The sequence below is a fragment of the Exophiala xenobiotica genome (genome assembly GCF_000835505.1).
Source record: "Exophiala xenobiotica strain CBS 118157 unplaced genomic scaffold supercont1.6, whole genome shotgun sequence".
In the NCBI taxonomy this organism is placed as follows: domain Eukaryota; kingdom Fungi; phylum Ascomycota; class Eurotiomycetes; order Chaetothyriales; family Herpotrichiellaceae; genus Exophiala; species Exophiala xenobiotica.
The window spans coordinates 2401183-2423878 of record NW_013562489.1 but is presented as its reverse complement, the minus strand read 5'-3'; the positions used below and the strand labels follow the sequence as shown (position 1 = coordinate 2423878).

The window sequence follows — 22696 nt, the reverse complement described above, 5'->3', positions numbered from 1 at the left end:
GTAGAGGAGGATGCATCGTCGTAATGAAATGATGTCTCTCTACGTCAAACACTCGAGAGTGGATCCACGTCATTCAACCACACCACGAATACGAAAGCACACATCTGGAAATACGGATTTAGATTCACAGGCTATACATTGCGAGGCTGGAATGTTACAATCTGCGGCCCCAGGATGAACCGTGGAGAGCCTGCGTAAAGGTGTGAGCGTATGATCGTGCTGTCTGAATATGTACATCATCATGGCTCACTGTATCTCCACGAGCACGAGCACAAGCCAATCAGCCCGCAATCTCAGCTGTTCACACAGGTCATATCATTTCTTGCCCTCCTTTTCTGTCTCTTTAACTCATGAAAAACTTGCTTGAATGGGGTATCTCTGCTTCGATAAAAAAAGCCTCAATGACAAAAGAAAAGTGGAAACCCAGGGGATCTTCTAGGCTGGAGACCGTCCCCGTGCATCACCTCAGCCATATGCTCTCAACCCCGTGAGCTTCATCGCGATTGACGCTGATGCTGTGCGGCCAGAGCGGAATACTACTCAGCCCCGTTCATGTGCACATCGCCGTCATCAACGCTGTGCGCTCCAGCACCAGTATCAGGCTGTTGTAAAATATCTCGAAATGTGTCATCATAAGCCCAAGAAACTCCTTTCGGAGCACTTGGTGGTTGCTGAGTCGCTGGTGGGCGATCCAAATCCTCTCGATTGGCCGGAAAACGCGCTGCCCCGGATTGAGGTCGGGATGTAGAATTTGCAGCATACACAGGTGCCGTGGAAGAAGGTAGCTGGTTGGGAAGCGGGTATCCTCCGGAATGAGGGTACATGGGTTGCGGTTGCTTGCGCAGCAGTTGTGCTTGCTCTGCCGCCTTTTTCGCGTAATATGCAGCAGGATTGTCTCGCAGTAACTGCTCATCTCGGTACTCCTCTTCGGCCTTTTTCTGCTCTTCTTCATTCAACTGCTCGTCCTCTTCTTTTTGGAACGTCTCGGTCAGCACGATACCGCGGATAAAATCCAGCTCGTCGATGATAGAATCAAGGACTTCTGGGTCTTTTCCAAGACATTCTTTGAAGTCTTGCAGCGGCACGTCTTTGGCAGGGAAAAGATATTCTGCCATATTTTTCGTTGCGTGTCTAGTAGGCCTCTTCTTATCCACAACACGCCCGAAGAGTTGCGTCTTGAAGATAGCTGTATTGAACAGGACATCCTCAAAAGTTCCCCCGGCTTGGAATCGGTACACGAAGACAGGAGTCTTTTGATTTAGCCGGTAAGCTCTTCCGATCGCTTGCTCTTCATGAGAGGGGTTGAAGCTGAAGTCGAAAATGATAACGCGGTTCGCCCCCTGAAGGTTCAGTCCCAAGCCTCCAGCCCTCATCGAAATAAGGAAGACTTGGTAACCACTGTATTGGTTGAACTTCTTGGTGGCAGCTTGTCGGACAGACATCTTCGTCTTCCCGTCTAGTCGACAGTAGGAGCAGTTCATATTCTCCAACATCCTCTCCAAGTAGTTCAGCGTTGGAATGCTGTGCGAGAAGATAAGTGTCTTGTCGCCGACTGCCATGGTCTGTCTCACAATTTCCTTAACTGCCTGGGTGCGGTAGGATAGAGAAGGATCATCCATTAGTGTCGGTTGATCCAGATCCTTGAAGATCTCCTTGACTTCTTGTAATGCCTCCTCCATAGGACCACTAATGTCGAAATCATGGTCTGCCTCAGGATTGTCAGGCGTGGTTGGATCACTGTGTTCATTACTAGCGCGCGCCTCGTCGGCGCTTGTTTGATTGTCAACACGTCCTTGCTCTGCTCGCTGTTCCCGCTCACGCTCTGCACGCTCCTGCATTTTGGACAGAAAGCAGGATGGATGGTGACACAGCCATGACAGCATAGCTATCCAAGCCCAGATGTTGGCAGTCCGTGAACTTTTGTCCTTCTGACCCCGCATCGTTTCCAGCATGTACTTGACATATATGTTGTACGCCTGTCTCTGAATATCGGTAAGGGGCAGAGTGATGAAGAATTCAGTCTTTGGAGGCATATCTTTGGCAATTGCCGAAATGTCAGCTCGCGTGATTTTTGGGTCGAGATCTCGTTTCAGGACATGCAGTTTGCGAAGAGACACACGTCTCTCAAATGCAGTGCTGTCAGCATATAAACCATCAACGATTGGTTCAGAATATTTTGCCTTGAACTGGACAATATCCCCGAGATAGTTTGGGGCTATCCAGTCCACCATGGCGTGATACTCTTCGAGATGATTGTTCAAGGGCGACCCGGTAAGAGCGATGCGACTTGTCGTCTTTAATTGTTTTGCAACTTTGTGGATGCCCGAGGAAGCATTCTTGAGTCTGTGGGCTTCGTCTGCAATGACAAGATTCGGCACTTCCAGCAAAATCTTCTCGATATCCACTTGAACATTGCCCTGCTTTTTCGCTTTCTTACTCTTATCGATGGCACCTCTGAATCGTTCGTAGCCCGTAAGCAGAACACCACCAGTTCGCGACCATTCAGCAACCATATTCGGATCTGGTTTGTCGTGCTTGTAGATGGTACCTAGAACGCTTACGTCGGGCGTCCACATCAACAATTCATCATACCAATTTTCCACCAAGGAAGCAGGGCAAAGAATGAGGGTCTTGCTCTTTTTGAGGTGAGATGGGATCTGATTTCTGATACTGACGTCTTCACTTTGATTGCAAAGAGCGATTGTCACGAGAAGAGACACCACCTGCATGGTTTTCCCGAGCCCCATGGTATGTGCCAGTATGCAACCTTGATGTTTTGGGTCTTCAATGATCTCCCGCCACATGAATTGGATGCCGTTCAGTTGATGCGGCTTTACGCGCTGGGCGATGTGAGGATGGAGGTAGACATAGGGCTCGGTTGTGTTGACAGGCTCTGTTATCGTTGTTCCCTCTGCCGTCATCTGTGCGAATTTCTTTGCCATCTTCTTTCGGCGCTCCTCTTGTTCCTGGATGCGGAGTTTGTCGCTCATTTGTAAAGATTTGGCTTCTTGACTTTCCTCAACCATGCGTTTCCGTTTCTTGTGGGTAGATGGTGGTTCTTCAGGAGCCAGAAAATCGGTTGACACATCGGTCATTTGTAAATCAGCATCATCTAGAACACCCACGTTGACGTTGTCCTGGTCTCTCTTTTTCTTCTTTACGCTTGGCAGTGAGCTTGATTGCTGCTCATACTTTTTGAAACGATGTATGAGCTCATCCAGGAGATCAAAGAATGGTCTCAGCGCTTTGTCGATGTCAGCGTAAGCATCATCACGGCACCTATCCGTCAGATTTGCCCTATCGACCATGTTCTGACCACAAACAAAGGTGATATAAAGAAGCACCAAAAGATGAGCGCTTCGCAGATGTTTGGGTTTGACGCCATCAATCTGGCACTCATCGTCGCTCAACGCAAGCAAACCGCTGACTAAAATGTCTTTGCGGTTACGAGGGGCCAAGGACTTCAGATAGCGGTCCAGATCGATGACCGTATCCGGCTCGAGTTCATAAACCGCTTTTGCGAGTGCTCGACGTTTATCGGGAACGCAATTATCGATCATTTTCTCAAGGTCGGACCACTCAACCTCGTCCCGCATGCCCTCCACATCAGCATATGGCGGCAAGCCAGAGTCATCGTCATGCTCTCTTTTTCGCTTGGACAGGCCAGGACTGATCTTGGGGGCCGGATTGAGTTCTGGGGTATGCACAGAGAAGTCTGTACTATCTTCGATAACACTTGGAGCTGACTCGTTTGTAGGGCTTGAGAATGTTAAGTCCACGGGCTCCAGCTTCGTACGCCCACGACCCCGGTATTTGGTATTCGGAAGACGTGGAGCTCGGTCGAAATCCGAACTTTCAGAATCAGACTCAGAACCCGCCGCAGTGGCCTGATTGGGATCAGCAGGGATGGAAAGAACATGCTTGGGTGCCGGGGTTTTCGGAGGAATCTTGAGGATCATAGGAGAAATAGTCTTGTGATTAGTCTGCTTTTTGCGGGCAGGCGATATAATCTCGTCTTCGCTGGTCTCCACATCGGCGTCACTTGCCTGGGGATCGGGAGTTGAGTCCACCTCACGAAGCTCCAAGGTCGGTACCACCTTGGCTGATTCAGTGGGAGCCGGAGTAATCTGAGCAGACTTCACGCCTGTACCATCAGCCGTGGTGATGGAGGGAATGACAGGATTCCACTCCTCCATATCAGGCTCATGGTGAATAGATCCAACGTCGGACGAGTCGTCCACCAACAAGTCGTCTTCTTCGTCAGTAAATGGTTCAGTTTCCGATTCGATGAGCTCTTCTCCTTCCTCAAGATCTTGCTTTGGACGTCCACGACTAGCTCGTAACGCCCGCTCACTTGGACGTTCTGGTGGCGTATCCTGATTCAACACTGTTTCGTAATGCTGATACTCCTCATGTTGATGGACTGCCGCTTCAACACTTTGGCATTGTTTTTTGACTTCAGTAGCGTTACGCCAAATGTCGTCGGCTATGGCCTCCGTAGTCTTCAGCATCATTCGCTCAAACCGCTGTTTCTGGTGTGTGACGTAGGTCAACTCTTGTTGTCGGCCCTTCTTGCGTGCAGCTTTCATCCACATACGCCACGCTTTCAGCTGGATTTTGGCACGTTTCGTCTCATGCCAATCCTGTCTCATTTCCCTGATAGCCTGATCAATAACGGTGTCCACCTCGGCACGAGTCATGTAGGATGATTCACGAATCTTCTCTGCTTCTTCTTCCTGAATCTCTCTCCAAGTGTCCTCATCAAATTCCCCTTCGTCGCCGGAGTCACCGTACGCAGGAAGTACCTCATCAGACGCTTCCACGGGATATTTTTCAAGCAGATAGTCCAGATCTGTCCATTGAGATATTTCTTCCTGGCCCGGCTCGTCTCGAGTTCCGTCATAGACAGGAGGAATCGTGCCCTTTCTCGCGCGTGTGGTTGCGTTTAGGATAGCCATTATCTCCGGGTAGTCTTGGGCTCGGAAAACTCTTGGCCGTCCACTGTCCTGCGGGAATAGCGTAAAATAATGTTCTGAGTATGGCTCATTGACTCGGCCATCTTTGCAAGGTATCTTGTAAGCCGCACCACTTGACAGCTTGCCCGTACTTTGTCGCAGGAAGTGTTTCATATGACTGGCGACACCTAGTCTCTGGCCTGTAGAAAAGCGCCCTGCAATCAAGAAATCGCTGGACTCGTCTACTGGAGGTCGATAAAATATATCACCGAAGCCGGTAGATATTCTGTGGTAGAATATATCTTGCAACGGCACAGCTGTGCGAGAAAGGTAGGCACCGTCGCCAGTCTCGGTAGGTCCTTCATGCAGCGGCGACAAGAATGTTGGTGTTATCCTCTTCTTGCCATTGACGACGACGTATTCTCTTTTGGATCGTTGTGGTAGGATTGACCCAGGCTCCGCCGCTGTGGGAGGCGGCTGTTCCTTGTCTGCAGCAGTGTCATGACTATTCGTGGGTAGTATGGAGGCCAGTTCAGAGGGTCGGCGAGCCGAACTTGGCGGCTTCTCAGAAATCGGAGGCTTGGATTCGAATGCACTGAGATCTTGTGGGAATGTTGGCTGTTGAAGTCCGAAGTTATTGGAGTACAGGGAGGGTGAATTTGTAGGTTGTCTGGGCTCGATGGAGGGTACAAGTCCAAGGCCGGCATGCGCAGGAGACTGTGGCAACATGGAATGTCTTGAGAGCTGCGGAGTAAAGGTTCCTGGCTGCATTCTGGCGATACTATCAGCCTGGAAAGCCATCTGTTGATAGCTCCTTGAATGAAGTCGAAAGTATTCGATCGCTTTCATGATGGCTCTTCTTTGACCAAAAGACATGACTCCCAGATCATCTCTGAGCACCCCCATATCAAGCGCAAGGAGATTATCGCCGTCCACATGATTCTGGCGAAGAGTGTTCTCGAGTAGTTGTCGATCCGGGATTAGCTGAGGCTGGTCATTAGGAGACCATTTGGGCGTTGGGTTGTAGCATAGTTCCTCGACGACTTGGTCAATGGACCAACTGCGAGGGTCACATTCCGGGTCATTTGGGAAGTCCATGAGCGCGAAGGGTAAGCGATGAGGATGTGTCAATGACGGAAAAGGGCTCCCATAAGAGGTTGTGATGCCGGAAAGATGAAAAGTGTCGATCTGGTAGAGGAAGAAGGCGCAGAGATCTCATGAGGTCGTCTGAAATGAACCAGGACTGACGGGGAAGGTTGCAATCAAGGAGAGTCGCTGAAGAGAGACAGTGTCTGAGAGGCTGAAGTGAGGTAGCGCGCGAAAGGATCAAGCGAACAAAGGCCCCCATTACCTCCCCAAACAAAACAAGATGTGAGAACGCTCCTGCCTCTTCTCATGGTCGGGATTTCTCATCCACTTCGTAAAGAAGGCAGTCTGCCTTCGAGTACTCCGTAGTGCGTCTGATGTAGAACTTCGAACTGAGTGTTTGATTGGGAAAACTACAAGCTGTGGGGGCAGTTTGACGCGAGCGGTTGCCTGCCACGCGAAGGAAAATCACTTTACGCGTAACTGGATAGGGAAAGTTAAGCGAGAGTCACCTCTGCTGACTAAACAATCGTCTCGTAATTGGAACTACAAATCTTCCAGATCAAGCAACACACTGGCAGTCAATATCCAAATTCTGGTGCTTCCCTTATCCCCCCATACCTACATCTTCCGCAGTCACAAGCTGTAGCTGGTTGGCCTTCGGAAGCCTGCGAAGGAAATGTCGACCGAAATCTACGCCGAATACCCACCGGAACTGTCGACCCAGCAGGAAAGATGGCTGATCCAGACCGTCAAAGATTGGACGATAGAGCATGGCCTCGCTATTAGGCCTTCTACGGCTATAGTGCCTGAAAAGACGAATCCTGGGAATGTTCTGGCCACTAATGCGCCAGTGACACTATTCCCAAGCCCTTTTCCCAAGTCGTGCTACGACCAGGCTAGGAGCCTTCAGCAGACCTACAACGAGCTTTATGCTGCCATAGCTAACGACGAAGGTTGGCTAGAAACGATAATGGAGGAGTAAGTACTCACCCGCTCTTCCTCTGACTTACTTCGAATCAGAGTAAACAACTCCTTCCCCCGGGAGCCAAAAATGGTATAAGGCTTCTGCTGACTTGAGATCACAGACTGATAGAGGTGGACGACTTTCTCGCCAAACTGTGGGAGACCCACCTGCGTGTCAAGAAAGACGGATACGTCCAAAACATGACTCTAGGCATGTTCCGATCAGACTACATGCTACACACCTCTGAAGACTGTCCTCCATCTCTCAAGCAGATCGAATTTAACACGATATCCTCTTCCTTCGGAGGTCTAGCGTGCCTTGTCGCTGAAATGCATACCCATTTGGCAACATATCCCTCAGCACAGCATCCAGTCGCATACCCTCCACACCCACTATTCAGCAACTATGAGAGCACATCCATCAAATCCATCGGCCACCCGCCTTCCAATACCGCGGTGTCCACATTGACAGCTGGCCTTGCAGCCGCTCATCAGGCCTATGGCCCCTCTAAATCCTCGCCGCAGCTACCTACCTGCATACTCTTCCTAGTCCAAGACGAGGAACGCAACATCTTCGACCAACTAGCCCTATCCCGCCATCTGTACAAACATCACGGCATCCCGTCATTCCGCTTACGAACAAGCAAAGTCATGTCCGACACGTTCTGTGCTTTCGACCACCCCTCACGACCGCTAGTTTACACGCCGCCGTCCTCTCCATCGACAAAGTACGAAGTGACAGTCGTCTACTTCCGCGCCCTGTATTCTCCGACGGAATACGAGAATTCCGACTGCTGGGCCTCGAGATATTGGCTCGAGCGCAGCGGCGCCATCAAATGTCCCAGCATCCTTCTGCAACTCGCCGGCTCGAAGAAAGTCCAACAAGTCCTGACTTCCCGCCCTCCTGGTCCAGACTACCTCAAGGCCTTCCTGCCCAACCACTCCGACGCCACTCTCGACAATCTTCGCTCGACGTTCGCGCCACAATACTCCCTCTCCTCCACTGACCCGGCGGTACAGGCCGAAGGCATCAAACTCGCGCTGGACAGGGCCACTGCTGCGAACCACGTCCTCAAACCCCAGCGCGAAGGAGGTGGGAACAACATCTACCGCACCAACATCCCTCCTTTCCTCAAATCCATCCCAGAGTCTGAATGGAAGCAGTACATCCTCATGGAACTGATCCACCCACCTGAACAGGCTCACAACACCGTCCTTCGCAGTGACGGCGCCGTCTTCATGAGCGATGTCATCTCCGAGTTGGGCATATTCGGTACCTGTCTGTGGAAAACCGCCCCTGGCGTCAAGCAGCCGGAGGTCATGCATAATACAGAGGGCGGATACCTGATGCGCACGAAGGCCAAGGACAGCGATGAGGGCGGGGTCGCCGCCGGGTTTAGCTCGCTGGACAGCTTGATCCTCTACGAGGAGGTGTGATCTCGAAACAAGTCACTTTGCACAGGCGTTCTATACATGTACATATGCACTCGTCGCAATGCCAATATCATTGTCTACATACAGGCCGTTCATTCGTCATACATACCCACCAGGTACCCCTGGTGGGTCACAAGAAGGGAAAGTTGTCTGGCGTGTAAATGTGCCAGGTCAACGCCTCATAGGCAGGCCCTTCATTGGCCTCCTCCTCCTCCTCTTCCTCCTCCTCCTCCTCTTCCTCCTCCTCCTCCTCTTCCTCCTCCTCCTCCTCTTCCTCCTCCTCCTCCTCCTCCTCCTCCTCCTCCTCCTTAGCGTCGCCATTGACCCCCGCGACCCCCTCCTCCTCACTCCGCCACGTGCAGATTTGACACCCACCATCGTAGGTGTCGTTCGGTACAGCCTTGTCGGCCGTCCGCTCGAACCACGAGGTGGGCAGACACGTCTTGGTCAGCTTGGACCAATGTTGAACGCCGTGGATGTCGGCTCGTTCCTGCAGGACGAGCAACAGCTCCCAGGCGGCGAGCCTCGCCTCATTGAGAGGGACGTACTCTGCATTGCCAGCGCCGAGGCCACTCTTGAAGTGGTCCAGGGCGTACGTTGTCTGCATCCAATTGTCTGTGGTCACGACAGATGGTTCCATCCTGAGACGGCCGTTGCTATCTCGGACCAGCTTGACCTTGCGCAGGCGATGCATCTCCTGGTCCGTTTGTGGCCACAAGGTGACGACGTCGAGAACGGTGTTGCACGCCACGTTGTAGGAAGTGAGCTTTTCAATTGTCTCGACGTCGGTGCGAGTTGGTTCGGCTCCTCTCTTGTCGTGTTCCGCCCAGTTGTTTAGCAGCGCTCTGCAGTCGCGACGACATTGATTTTGTAAGCTGTTGGCGCTCGGAATGACAAGACCAACTCCATTTCCGTAGGTAGGGTCGGCAACCATGCGATCGCGGATGTCATTGTAGGTGATTCGAGTGTCGAGACGACGCCATGTTTCGAGAAGCCAACCTGGAGATGTCAGCGGAACGCCACGCAGCATGCCTAGGCAGGATGCATACCTTCTACAGCGACACTGATATGCCGAGGAAGAATTTCGAAGTCGCGGATGCGACGGCCCTTGTCATTGAGCACTGGTTGTCCATTATCGCTGATTCGTTGAAGCTTTTCCGTGTTGTGGATGCTCTTTGGAGGAACTAGGTAGAACAAGATGTCCGGAAGATTGTCGTTGTCCCATTCGTTCTTGTGTGGAAAGTCAGATGTTACCAGGGCTTGAGAGAATAGCGGATTGCCTCCTATTGAAAATGAGCAGGAGAAACAAGATGCCATAAACAGAAAACACGCACCATTCATGACTTTGGCAGTGTGTAGCGCCGCTTTGTTCTTGTCAGGCGTCATCCTTGGTGCTGTTGTGCCGTGAGTTGCCTGAGAAGTAGACTGTGCCATTGTGTGGTCAAAGGATCGGGACTCTGCCAGAAGCTGGAGAAAGCTGTAGCGATAGTCGCGGTCTGATGAAGGGAGAGTAGAACAGTGTCGCAGTGATAGAGTATGTCAGCGCAGCGAAGAGTCGTTGCAAGAAGTCAGGAACACTGGTACATTGTAGAGACGGAGGTGCGTTGACAGTTGAAAGTTGAGTGCATAAATAGGATGCAGTAAACAACAGCATGTTTCGTATCTAGGTCTGGCAGAATCAAGCATGACCGCAATTCGCAAGTCGAGGACGGCCGCACCACTTCAACTCCATGTTGTCGCGGTCCTTCCAATATCTGAAGATGAATTGATGCAGCCCCGCCGTTGACCATAACAAGCGTGAGCAGCCGCTGCTCTTTGATATCTCTCAATGTCCTTGACTGACAACCTGAGCTCCCTTAGGTCTCCTCTCGCGTTCGCTGGCTCGCACAGGTGCATTCCTTCGGGGTGGTCGGCCATCTTTGGGCGACTGAGTCTTGGGTGTTTTCCAAAGATATCGTTTTTGCACAGCAAAGACTACTGTAACAACTTTACCCGGAAGGCTCAAAAGAGAAAGAAGATACTGTATAGGAACCACAACGATCGCGCATATCCAATTCGTCAGGACAACGATGTATTTGTCCGGTTTTCGATCTGCGTTCCGCTGAGCAGCTGCAGCCAGGGAGACAACATCATTCAGTCGCGCTTCGAGATCCTGCAGCCTCGCCTCGAACTGGACTGCTGAGATAGTGGTTCTCTTTTCGTATCGACGCATAGCTCTATTCAGGGCATCGACCTCAGGCTGGACAGTCTTCTGGACTTCGGACCGTACTACTCCTGGTAGTTTAGCGTCGAGAGCATTTCCCGCCGAATCTGTCTCTTGTGGTGATCGGGCCGCAATCTGATCTGCAACATGACTCTCCAACTCTTCGAGTCGACGAGAGACGTCCATGAGTTGTTGATTGTCGATCCTTTTATCTTCGACGAGCATATCCACGTTCACCTTGCGTTGGAGGAAGAGTGTGCGCCGTTGAACCATCTTGATCAGGTGCGAAAGAGGTCGGATCTCAGCGACCAATATGAAGATGGTCAAGTTGTAATTGGAGACCAGTCCCTCAGAAGGCCGACTGAGTTGCGACCGGATACCGTGAAGAAGCCATGCAGCGAGCAAAGGGAAGGTGAAACAGCACAGCAGTGCAACCACTTCATAAAAGCGAAGCTCTTTTTGAGCAGAAGTCCTTTTTGCATGCAAGGTACTTGAACCAGCATCGAGGGAGACAGAATTGACCCCCCCTGCAATCGCTTCGCCGCTGCCAGACTTGGGTTTGGTATCCTCCTCTTCATCTACTTCATCGACCGGCGTGAAGACCGGCGGAGTGGTCGACTCTGGCAAGATCTGGCTCTGAGCAGCTCGGTACCAGTCCCTGGATGCTTGGTGAGAAGGCATACGTGAGAAATTCGTCAAGAAAAGACTTACCACGGCGATCTCAGCGCCCAATTCATAAATATAGCAGCCAGGCCCAGTAAGGTCACATCAGTAATGACAGCACTACCGTTCGTGAAGAACAGGCCTCCAACAGCAGGGAGGAGGGCAAGGCCCAGAGGCAGCGACTGCCAGTGAGAATTTTCGTCGTGGTCAACATTCTCATCCACTTCTTTGAGACGTGGCCGTAGAATATCGTCTGTCGATGAGCGCAGTGACCTTCGAGTCTCCGATAGACTTTCAGAGAGGAATGAGCTCGATCGACGGTTCAACCGTGCGTTTTCCTCAGCGAACGTGGATGCTCTGCCCAGTGGACGCTGCCTAAGGCCTTGTGGAGAAGGACTGATTCTCCCGCCAGTCTGTAACGAAGAGGGTAGGGTAATCGAGGGCTTCTTTTCAGAGGACATGTTGATTGAGACCTTCCACCTCCAAGGCAGGGTGAAGCCTGTTGTTGTCGGCTGAGGTTGTCAAGTCGAAGAGTGCTATTGCGAGAGGTTTACTTGGCCGGAGATGTTTCCCGTTCTGTTGCCGACGCGTTTGCATCTCTCAGGGGCGAACAAGATTCGATGCAGCCATTGTCAGATATTTGACGGTGCAGTCCTGGGATGCCACTGCGTGCGACAAATACGCGATTTTGAAAGCCAGCGAAGAAGCTGATGAGGTTAAACAAGATGAAGAAATGGTGGAACAGGCGTCACAGGCGTGAACCGTGAACCGTGAACCGTGAACAGGGGCCTTTGCAGCCGACTTGAGTTGACGTCAACACCACTTCTACCAAACACCGTACAAGGCAGGTGAAGCGAGAGGCCCATCAGCTCGACAGCTGTCATCACATCACATCACATCACATCACATCCTCTCACGGCTCGCCATCTCCAACCGTATCATGAGCATCAAAGGACCAAATCACATCAGAGCACGGATCGTAAGGGTGAAATTGCTTTGTGAAGCGCTAGACTTGGGTGTGTATCTGTGATGAAGATACATGGCCAACGCATTCTTTTGTCGTTTCCTTTGATTGCCATCATGACTACAGTCTTTTGCTGGCCAGTCGACCTACCCTTCATGGCTACCGTATACTTCTAAGAAAGCCTGTGAACCTGGACAACAGCTGTATGACTCGGAACAGTCTACAGGGTTGCCTGGCCAAAAATGTCAGCTAAAGTTAGGTGACCTATCGAGCAGCCTTGGGGGTTTCCTTATTCAACACCGGTTTGGGCAAGATGTCTCTGAAGTATCTGAAATCTCTGTGGGAACACCACTCTATGCTTGAATCAGAGCCGAGCTCAGGAAAGAGACGGGGAGAGACACGGGGAGAGTCCGCAGTGATGGAACAGTCAGAGGTATGTAGATTTCTCTATCCGGTTCCCCTATCCTCTTTGCTTCGTTTGCAGCACAAATCCCCAGAACTTACCAGACTTGAAATCAAATCCTCCGTCTACACCATGGACTACTTCGCTTACTCCGTCATATTCGCTACCCTGTCCTTATTGGCATGCCTCGCATGCGTCCCTCCACTGCTGATTCATATCAAAGCCAGAAATGTGGCGGCTATTGTACTCACGCTTGGCATCGCGATCCTTTGCTTCCTCAACTCCCTCAACGCATTGATTTGGCGCTCAGAAGACCAAGATACCTGGTGGGATGGCAAAATACTGTGCGACATCGAGGTGAAACTTTACATCGGGCAAGGCGTATCAGTTGACGGTGTCTTGTTGTGTCTTTTCCGCCAGATCGCGACCATCCTCGATACAGAGCACATGTCAGTGGCTCCTAGTCGTCGGCAGCGCAACATCACCCTCGTCATTGAGATATGTCTGTGCATCGTTCTCCCTTCCTTGGTTATGACTGCACACTACGTGGTCCAGCGACCCAGGTACTGGATCAGGAGGATAGCTGGTTGCACGCCGTCGTTCGACAATTCTTGGCCAAGCTTTGTGCTCATCTATATCTGGCCAATGGCACTCTGCCTAGCTGCGTGCGTCTATTGCGCTGTCGCTATGGTCCGCCTCTGGAGACACAGAAGGGAGTTGTCTGCCGTTCTCTCCGACACTCCCGGTGCCACTCGATCTCAGAATTACCGTCTCATCAGCTTTGCTGTCATCCTTCTGCTGATATACTTACCGCTCAACACTGTTGCCTTCGTGGGAAATATGAGTACGCCACGGCATATCTATTCCTGGTCCTACATTCATCCTCCGAATTGGGCGGACGTGACGACCTTCTATCCCGTAGCGACGCCGTCTTTCGATCGATGGGCGCAAACTGTCACAGCATATGTACTCTTTGGGGTTTTCGGACTTGGTCGAGATACCAAACAGATGTACAGATCCTGGTTCCAATGGTTGAAGAAGTGCTTCGGGCAGGCTGCCCAGAGGAGGAATCAGGTCTCTACCACTGCTGCGCCGACCTCCTTTCAGATGTCGTCTCATCACCATGGGGTGGATCACTTGTGACTGAAACAACACAAAGTCTATGCTTCAGGAGGATCATTCCAACCTGCGGGGTTCGGGTCCACGGGCCTTAGTAGCTGAGGATTAAGCGTCAAGAGGCGCGAGGAAGAGTACATTGTGGACATTTCCAAGTTTGTGAGGATATTATCGCTATACCCGGTATTCCTCCATAACCACTTCTGTACTGTGGGAAGAAAGATCATGAGTGGCGAAATTACATGGGGTCCCAATCTTCAGCTTTCGAAGCAACGCCTCACACTGATTTTGTACATCATTTCATGGCCTTTAGTGCCAGGTACCTGCCAACGGCACCTTTCATACTCCAGTGATGCCTCCGTCTCCGATATCTTCTTTGAGATTTGGTCTCTTCAAAACATCCAATTTCGTCTGCACAAGGCTCAATGCGCTCTGTTTCTTGCCATCCGCATCCTCGTATACACGCATCGTCGCATCGCCCTCCAGATAGACAAGTGTTCTGTTCGCCAGACGTCAGCCTAATGTGTCATGTACAAGAGAAACATCCCACCTACCCTTTACTCAGACCCAGGATATAGTCTCTCTGGGGACCTTCTGGCGCAAAGCTGGCGACACGAAACCAGGATGTCTGTCTGTTGTCCTTGGGGCCTGAGCTCGTTCCGACCACATATCTGATGAGCTGGGTTTTGCCCGCGTCCACTAGCTCTGGATCTGCGCCTAGCCGACCGACCAGTGTCATCCGCGCAAGTTGTGATGGTCGCGTTGTTGAAAACGTGCGATTGGCAAGCGTAGAGCCGGTAAAGCCTGCACGTCTAGTGGTAGATAGGAGGAAAGACATCGCGCTGAGGAGGATTCGTGAGAGTGGCTGGGAATGCGGCCTGCCGGTATGCGCGATCTGATTGAGGTTTGTATTTGTTGCGCGCAAACTCGAAAAGACTCCAGAAGGGCAGTGGTTTGTGATCTGGACAACTGAGGTCCTGTAGGATGGGGGACGACGTATTTTCTGTACTGTTTGCTATCTGCAGGAAGCGAGCGCAGACACGGTTCGCGAGAAGAGCGACGAGATCCAGGAGTCGGCCAAATGCGGTAAAGTGCGTGTATAAAATGACGGTGAATGACATGCATCTCGTCTTTTGAAGGCCGTCATCATCCATCAAAACCACTTCAAGACATTGACATGTCTGCAACCGACACGCTTCAGCAACAGTAGACAACTTCAAGCGCCAAAAGGAGACTGCCACTTCCCGGGCGCTTTCTATCTTAGAGACAGCTCTTCGCGAAACAGGTGCTCCAGACCAGATTCCTTTATGATGTCCTCGTAAGTGTCACTCCGCACTAACCGTGACATTGACCTCGATCCTCGACTACTACAAGTTTCACAGAATGCTGTCCTTGAGGTACCGCTGCTGGGGGCTCGAGTCTTGCCTGCTCCGACCCTGTTACTCCCTCAGGACTGGCGGTCCATTGTGCTGGTTATCACAAAGAAGTCATTACTTCTGCATCCGGAAATAGCCACAAAGGAAGGTCTGTTGACTCTCTACGATGCTGGCTCTTAAAGCTGAAGATTTGCATCATGTTTGGATTGAGCATGCATCGAGTATACTATTTCCTTGAGTCCAAGTTCGGTCAGTATCCCAAGTCAAAATGTCTTCCGAGCTCAACATGTCCCCTATTGCCTGGCTGGTGGTCGCGATATTTGCAGCAATCGTCCTCATCATTGCCCTGATCTACCTCTTCGCCCTCAAGGTCAGGCGTGACAAAAAGAAAGCGGCTCGAAAAGCCGAGAACGACGAGATCTTCGGCAATATCATTCGAAATCCAATCACAAAATGATGCTCTCCCGAGCAACAAATCTTCAGATTGGCGACTGATACCGCCAAACGGTCTCTTCTCGTAAGCTATTCCGCTGCTACGCAAGGGCGAGGAATTGTGGCGAGTCCTCGAGTAGCGACTGTAGATTCCAGTCCGCAAGCGCAATGCTGGATGCACCAAGCCCTTTGTTCGAACGGATTGTACCAGCCTCAACCTGTCCGGATTCTCTTTGTTTCTTTTCCGACACCCATGGCTTTATCTCCTCGAGTCAGTCTCTCTGCTCCTCACAACTGCACTTTTCAATAATGTAATCAGTCGCAGCACGGATCTCAAATACAACATCTCACTCTGCTCTCCACAAAATGATCCCATTAACAGCACTAGTAATACTTATCATTGTCGTCGCAGTTGCCTCAATGACGTTCCTCCTTGCAATATACTGCAGCATCTCAAATTCCCTCGAAACCAGGAAAGCACACAAAAACAATGCAGAAAATGACATGACTCTCCCCTTGACAGAAGACGTGGCCGCTCAGGCAAATCCATCACAGACCGAGCCTCCAGCACGCCCCCAAACACCCGAAGCTGAATATCCACCACCACTTCCTGATGACCTCGCGAGCTTTCCGGATGCCGAAAGCCCTCCTCCCCTCCCAGCGCCAACTCGCGATAGCATGCATGAAATCATCCATCTATATACCAACGAAGCGCGCAATTTACATCCGCCTCCAAAATCGGCTCCAGCGACAATAGCTACTTTTGCCCAAGTCGACTTGGTGCCCCGAACGGAACCTACATTTGGCCCGGGGAAATCAGCACCGCCCACAATAATCACATTTGCTCAAGCGGAGTCCAAATGGGCTTATTTCGGCCAGAAGCGCGGAGAACATAACATGGTCTGAAGGAAGTAACATCTGGGTATTTCGGTTGACTAATAAAGGAAATATGGGCCATTATTCTGCAGGCAATCCTCGGGCAACATTTTCTCGATTCTGGCCTTGGACAAGTCGGCAATACATGTTCAGCAATCCCTCCAACTCATCCGGACTGCTTTCTCTCGGTCTCTTTCTTCGTCGACTTCTCATCCTGCGTACCTCACGCCCACCCCTTCGGCACTTGAGGCTGGGTGTAATGTCCGACATCATCCTCTACCCTGCCTGGGATGGAGGCTTCTTCAAGCTGCACCTTCTGACTCTTCACTCGTGGAGATGATCCGAAAGAGGCTTGTCCTTGGGCAACACCAGACAGTCTGGCCACGCTCTCTTTTCTCTTTGGTGCAGGCTGCAGGATGACCGGTCGAGCATGGGCACATGTCGCATACTGCGTCTCCACGAGTGGCGCTGGCCCTGGAGAGGATCCCGAGATGCAGCCAGAGCGGTCGTGAGGCGTCGACAACTTCTGGTTGATGTCTTGGACGTCCCGGTTCTGAGTCTGAACATGGCTGATCGGCTTGGCCACTTTGATTGGCATGTCTTCCTGGCTGCGCTCCTCGCTTGGCATGACGAATCTACCGTCCGGACCGCGCCACGCCAGCGGAAGTTTCTTTCCTTGAGTTCTGGGCCGTGGCGGCGCGACGACCGGAGGTGGAGTGCGGATATCACCAAGTTCGATGGAAGTTGTCATTGTACGGGTGATGCTGTTGATGGCTCGTCTTCGCTTGTTCTTCCGTGCTTTCTGCTGCCGGAATTTTCGATTGCCGTGCCAGAGAATCGCAGCACAGGGAAGGATGAGGAGTATTATGGCGAGGAAGAGAAAGAGAGGGACTGCTTTTTGGGATTCTACCGCCATGTTGCGTTTCGCCTTTTGGTTTTTGGTTTGATTCTGCTCGATGGGAATTATTTTCTTGGTGGCGTTTGTAGGATTGATGACACTCCTTCCCCCGGATTCTAGGAGGATAGTAGTAATAGATTGATACCTTGGGGCAAAGGCATTTCTGTTCTTTCTCCCTGCCTGCATCGTCCATTGTTGTTGTTGTACTGCTTCAGCGACAAAGAAACGGACAAGGAAGTGTGACACCCCCATGGGCGTAATGGTTTGTGCCAGGTAATGGCACCTTCATTATGAAGAAGCTTCTTGTCCTTGGTCTGATACAGGTGATGGACGTTGTTTAGTCCGGCTTGTTTGAGGTGATATTGGTGATCGCTGTTTAGTATGGCTGAGGTACCGACCAAGTGAGGAGACGCCATCACGAATAATAGCAGCATCAGCAGTTACAGATATTAACAGCATTTATTATTGTAAACTACAGTCATAAAAACTGGCAAGATATTCTTCGATAAAAGGACAACATGTGGGTATATGACCTTGAATCGATCAGACAACGCAACTTCGACTTCTGCAAACGACAACCGAACGCAAATGACCAGACTGTCAACACTCGAAATGAAAAGCACAGAGTAGTGGGACGTGACGTGGTGTCGACATCCTAGATAGGGGCAATTCTGACTTGGATGGGCGGCTGTGCATCCAATCGGGCCCTGAGCAGATCGAATTCTGAATACTCCTCGAAATCAGGATCCCAGTCCCATGTATCAGGGTTGAAAAACTCAGCGACGTCATATGGCCGTACCTCATTGATCCTCCATGCTCCTGTTTGAGGATTGATCGTGGTGAAGAGGACTTTGTTAACTGGGGGAACGGGATAGGGCGGGATCGTAGTTGAAGGCACAACGTTCGAGAAAGAGAGAAAGCCTCCGAGCGTCATCTCCTCAACGACATAGCCACATTCCGCCCATGACCTCATACCCATCTTTGGCTCTGTCGGGTCGAAGTCGAGCTTACCAGGATACCTCTGATTGTACTCATAGAAAGAGGTCAGGCGGTGGCACCAAACAGCGTGAGCGAGCTCGTGGATCAGCGTGACGGCCAACAGCAGAAGCCGACTATCCTTCTCAGCCTGGTCCATAGTGTCCCAGTCCCACCTTTCGAGAAACTCTCTCCAGTGGGTGCCGAGCGCTGACTGCACATAGTATTTCTTCAACGGACGTTGGTGTAGTGGACACATCATGACCTCTGTAATTGCGGTATCTGTTTTTTCGTAGGGGCAGTCTTCTTGAAGGTTTGCTGCAAGGTAAGGCAGCCAGGTGAATCGATATTGTTTGGAAATCTGCACCAGCTCTCGCTCGAAAGCTTTGAGCTTCGCAGGAGTGCCTCTCCAGTCTTTGAGCCTTTGCTCTGGCTGGCCTGCTTCATTATTTTGTGTTTCCAGCGAACCGTACATGATTCGTGCCAAATCACCATTTGCCATGATGAGAAATAAGGTTGCAAGTCTCAACGCTGGCTCCATACGTTCGTACAGCTGTGGAGCCAAGTTGTGTCGTGCCATGTCAAGGTCAGAACCGGCAAGGTTGTGTCTGAAATTTGCCTCTCGAAAGGCTTCATAGCGCCAAATGGGATGGATGTCAAAGCCATGCAGGTCCCCGTTATCGCTGTCGTCACTCATGGCAGAAGGATGTATTTGATAGGGATACGGCTTTCTTAGATGTAAATGGTGGTTATTTTCGAGTGTTCAGCTACTATTGATGAGCCTTCTGTTCTGTTCAAAGCCCAGGGAGTTGAGCGGGTCCTGCGTGCGATATAAATATGTTGAGTCCTCAGTGGGATCCTATGTAGACAAAGAAACACCAGACAAATTCATTGTTACCATAAATAGTAGCGTCGAGTTCTAGGCTCGAGTATAAAGAATATCGTCCCGCACTGACCACGGACGTGGTTTGTCGCCGCCTATGACAAAGACTTTCATGCTTCATGACTGAACAGCAATCAAAAATAGTGTGGCGGGAAGTGACTGCACAGAGTGGTGAACGGTGGCTGATGCAATGCATACCGGAGAATCCGATATGAGCATGGATTGCCCTGGAAATTGACAGATGATAGGCTTGTGCCAGAGTACTGAATGGGCCTCCCGTTCCAGTGCAATAGTGCTGTTGCTGAAGACAACGGCGATGTCTGAAAAGGGGCCTCAGCCTCGTCCGCATGATTTTCTGAGCGGTGCTGGATCACGTGCTGAAGAGCAAGTTGAAAACACACACACCTTCTCACCTCATAAAGATGTTCTGGATGATGTTGTGACTTTGCAAATGGTGGCTGGAGAAAGCTTTCGGAGATTCTTGTGTGATGTCTTGAAAGCGAGACTAAAGGCAAGAGCCTGTTCGCGTACTCTCTTCCTTCCTTTCCCCCCTCTACGCCGAGACCGAAGCACCCTTCGTGCCTGGCCTCTTACAACCCAAACCTTTCTCACTTCATTTCACATTCCCTCACATCCGGCACTCATCTCCTCTTGGACTCGTTGATTCGCCTCTGAAGGCCCACTGAGGTCTCCAGTTCTCTCATTTATGCTGCATCTCCATGTTATTCGCCTAGCCCAATATGCCCTTCCCCAGCCTTCGTCGAAGAACGGCGACAGACTCGCTGAGCATCGACAATGAGCAGAAAACGCCATCGCCCTCTGCTCGAAGCCGCTCTGCTACCGTTCCAAGACTATCTGCGCGCAAAAGTCTATCCTCTCTGCTAGACTCTGCTATGAGAGGACGGACAGCCAGGTGAGTCGAGGGCGGACAACTTTCATGCAGACAATCTGACCATCTCACACAGCCGTTCACCAACCAGAACCGTCTCTGATGCCATGGAGCGTAACCTGTACCCAGAATATGATGCTTCAAATCCGAATCATGACCCTCAGCGAGCTGCAGAAACCCCTCGAACTGGAAAACCTAGACGATTCCCCCGAGCTCCAAGTCCACATCCACTCAAAGGTTCTGCAACCTCAAGACTATCCAGAATCAGCCGAGACACTATGAACAGAAGACCCTCCGAGTACTCAATCACGGACAAATCGTCTCCTGCCAGATCCATTCTCGAAGCATTGGCGGACGCAATTCGAGCACCAACGTCTCTGTTCTACAAGGAAAACAAGCAATCCACAAAGATTGAGGATGAGGAAGCATTGACGCACAATCCTCCGTCTACAGGAAAGACAAGCCCCAAGAAGTCGGTGAGGTTCAGATCTGGTAACACCGTCATCGACACGGAAGCAAAATCTTCTCCGATCGACATTCCAAAAACGACACCGTCATTGCCACCAGTCCAGCTTGCACAGACCCCGATCCTGCAAGCCTTCAGGAGACTCCAAGACCCTATCCCGACTGCAAGGCCTCAGCCAGGACATGTCTTGAGGTGTTCTGCTGATTTCCGTCATGCCTTAGCTGCAACGAAAGCTAGTGATATTCTCGGTGGCTTGGACGACAAGGCGTTGACTGAATTTCCGACTCCTCAGTCCACTCAGCCAGGCAGCGTTATACCTACAGACAACCCTTTCGATGACCCATCCGAAGAGATTGATCCTGAAATCAGTCTGCTCTTGCTTAGAGGGTACGATGACGGCTTTCGGAGGAGGAAATCATCGAGCTGCCCATCCTCTCCAGATGTGGCCATTGAGAAGGGGTTTCCTAGTAACGACGATGAGACGCAAAAGGTCCCTCTTTCACCACTCCTTACATCTCCAGGTCGCCGCAAGGAGGAGTGTACCCAAGTAGAACCATTTCCTCGCCCAGAGCAAGCGTCAACGGTCACAATGGAAGAGGCTGATGGCAGCACAGATTCCCATCACGATCGACATAAAGGTCGCGAACACCAGTCGGCTTGTGAAACAAAGGATTCTCCGTTGTGTCCCGATGACAACGGCCAACCTCTGTGGGGTCCGGAGGAGCATGAAATGGATTCCGGAAAGTCAAGCCCAACAGCGGTCTTCAGCGACTCCAGTCCTTTATCTGGACCTGGCCAGGTAGAAGTGGTCTCACCCTCGAAGATGGAGCAGGTGAGATACCGTAACATGACACACTGGGTTCCTCCTGCTAACAGGTCTAGGGAACTAACGTTCCTGATGAGATAGCACAGCAAAGCAGTCCCACAGTTCTCCAGGCTCCGAATGAGAACAACGGCCATGCCGCTGTCAACTTGAAGTGGTACATGGACTGTGCGACCGCAGCTCGGTGTGACAAGGTCCTCGACCCTCGGACAGTCTCGGCCTCCTCAGTGGCTGTGGACAAACCGCGACGCACACCATCGCCTGCGTTTATACCTCTGCCCTCATCAGCACGTCCTGCGGGTCGGACTCGTCAGTTGGCATACACCGACCAGTACGGATGGTGTCCATTCGATGACTATCAATTCGTGTATGCTGCAAAAGCCGCTCTTGAACTGTCTCAGACTGCCTTCGGAGAGATGATGTCTCAAGAGGGTGGCCTTTGGGAGTTCTGGAACCAGGCCAAACTGCCATATGACACTGCGCCGACGTGGGACACAAAAGGTCTGTGTTTGTGGGAGATTGACGATCTTTTGAACAGTATCCGACAGCAATCAACTCTGCCGGAGCCTGTGACATGCATGATCGTCGAGGACTTCAAGTCGGTCATTGCACGCTACTACTTCCGAAGCCATGGTCATGCGGATCGACGAGACGAGACTGAAGAAGACTTCGACACCAGCTCTGTTTTTCAGGGAGAGTCATTCTCGCGCGATGATAAATCATTCGGAGTATTTCCCCCACCCAGCACGCAATTCGACGATCCTCCCGGAGGAGACATGAACGGTGCGGTCGACTGCATGCTCGATGACGCTACAAATCTCGCGCATAGTGATCTTTCTTGTTCTTCTTTGGCGAACGAGGAGAAGTGCGAGAAAGTGGCGAAAGTCCTGGAGAACTTTGAGAGGAAGAGGTTGAGAGATACTGAGGAGGAAAGCGACAGCACATTTGTGAAGCGGCTTGGAACCATGAACCTCGAGTGCAGCGTCGTCGATTCTGCTTTCCCTTCTGCGAATGACAAGGAAAAGTGCCTGCGCATCTCCGAAGAGGAATACGAAACAGAGACAGAGTCGGCCCCTGAACTTGTTGAGGAGGTCGAACTATTTCGAGGTCGACCTGTCAGAGCTATCACCACGGAGAGCAAATGGTCCACGCGAAGCAAGCGTAACAGAGACGAATCTGGACAGACCGCTGAAACCATCTCCTCGACAAATTCACCTGAGCCGGTGGATGAGGATGAAAAATATTGCCGGGGCATCGTGTGAAGAACAGAGTTATGCTGGTAGACTGG

At 51.3% G+C, this 22696-nt stretch overlaps 8 protein-coding genes across 8 annotated transcripts; 3 read left to right on the top strand and 5 right to left on the bottom strand.

Annotated features, from left to right (window-relative positions):
- Positions 1-168: 168 nt before the first annotated feature.
- Positions 169-6424, bottom strand: PV05_10169 (uncharacterized protein). Its single transcript, XM_013456581.1, has one exon. The coding sequence runs from the start codon at positions 6051-6053 to the stop codon at positions 537-539; it is 5517 nt and encodes a 1838-aa protein (XP_013312035.1). The 5' UTR covers positions 6054-6424; the 3' UTR covers positions 169-536.
- A 205-nt stretch (positions 6425-6629) lies between these two features.
- PV05_10168 (glutathione synthetase) lies at positions 6630-8522 on the top strand. The gene is made up of 2 exons (XM_013456580.1): positions 6630-7022; positions 7130-8522. The coding sequence occupies exons 1-2, from the start codon at positions 6721-6723 to the stop codon at positions 8442-8444; spliced, it is 1617 nt and encodes a 538-aa protein (XP_013312034.1). The 5' UTR covers positions 6630-6720; the 3' UTR covers positions 8445-8522.
- Positions 8523-8571: 49 nt separating this feature from the next.
- On the bottom strand, positions 8572-9875 carry PV05_10167 (sodium/potassium/calcium exchanger 1; the record flags this gene model as incomplete). The annotated part of the gene is made up of 3 exons (XM_013456579.1): positions 8572-9440; positions 9491-9724; positions 9776-9875. The coding sequence occupies 3 exons, from the start codon at positions 9873-9875 to the stop codon at positions 8572-8574; spliced, it is 1203 nt and encodes a 400-aa protein (XP_013312033.1).
- Positions 9876-10266: 391 nt separating this feature from the next.
- PV05_10166 (uncharacterized protein) lies at positions 10267-11768 on the bottom strand (the record flags this gene model as incomplete). Its single annotated transcript, XM_013456578.1, has 2 exons — positions 10267-11302; positions 11356-11768. The coding sequence occupies 2 exons, from the start codon at positions 11766-11768 to the stop codon at positions 10267-10269; spliced, it is 1449 nt and encodes a 482-aa protein (XP_013312032.1).
- Positions 11769-12806: 1038 nt separating this feature from the next.
- On the top strand, positions 12807-13817 carry PV05_10165 (uncharacterized protein; the record flags this gene model as incomplete). The annotated part of the gene is made up of 1 exon (XM_013456577.1): positions 12807-13817. One exon carries the CDS (start codon positions 12807-12809, stop codon positions 13815-13817), a length of 1011 nt encoding a protein of 336 aa, XP_013312031.1.
- Positions 13818-13929: 112 nt separating this feature from the next.
- On the bottom strand, positions 13930-14833 carry PV05_10164 (uncharacterized protein). Its single transcript, XM_013456576.1, has 2 exons — positions 14345-14833; positions 13930-14289 (listed from the first exon to the last, which is right to left on the bottom strand). The coding sequence occupies exons 1-2, from the start codon at positions 14626-14628 to the stop codon at positions 14130-14132; spliced, it is 444 nt and encodes a 147-aa protein (XP_013312030.1). The 5' UTR covers positions 14629-14833; the 3' UTR covers positions 13930-14129.
- Positions 14834-16697: 1864 nt separating this feature from the next.
- On the bottom strand, positions 16698-19044 carry PV05_10163 (uncharacterized protein; the record flags this gene model as incomplete). The annotated part of the gene is made up of 2 exons (XM_013456575.1): positions 16698-17276; positions 18172-19044. The coding sequence occupies 2 exons, from the start codon at positions 19042-19044 to the stop codon at positions 16698-16700; spliced, it is 1452 nt and encodes a 483-aa protein (XP_013312029.1).
- Positions 19045-19970: 926 nt separating this feature from the next.
- PV05_10162 (uncharacterized protein) lies at positions 19971-22670 on the top strand (the record flags this gene model as incomplete). The annotated part of the gene is made up of 3 exons (XM_013456574.1): positions 19971-20143; positions 20196-21417; positions 21468-22670. 3 exons carry the CDS (start codon positions 19971-19973, stop codon positions 22668-22670), a joined length of 2598 nt encoding a protein of 865 aa, XP_013312028.1.
- Between the last annotated feature and the right edge of the window lie 26 nt (positions 22671-22696).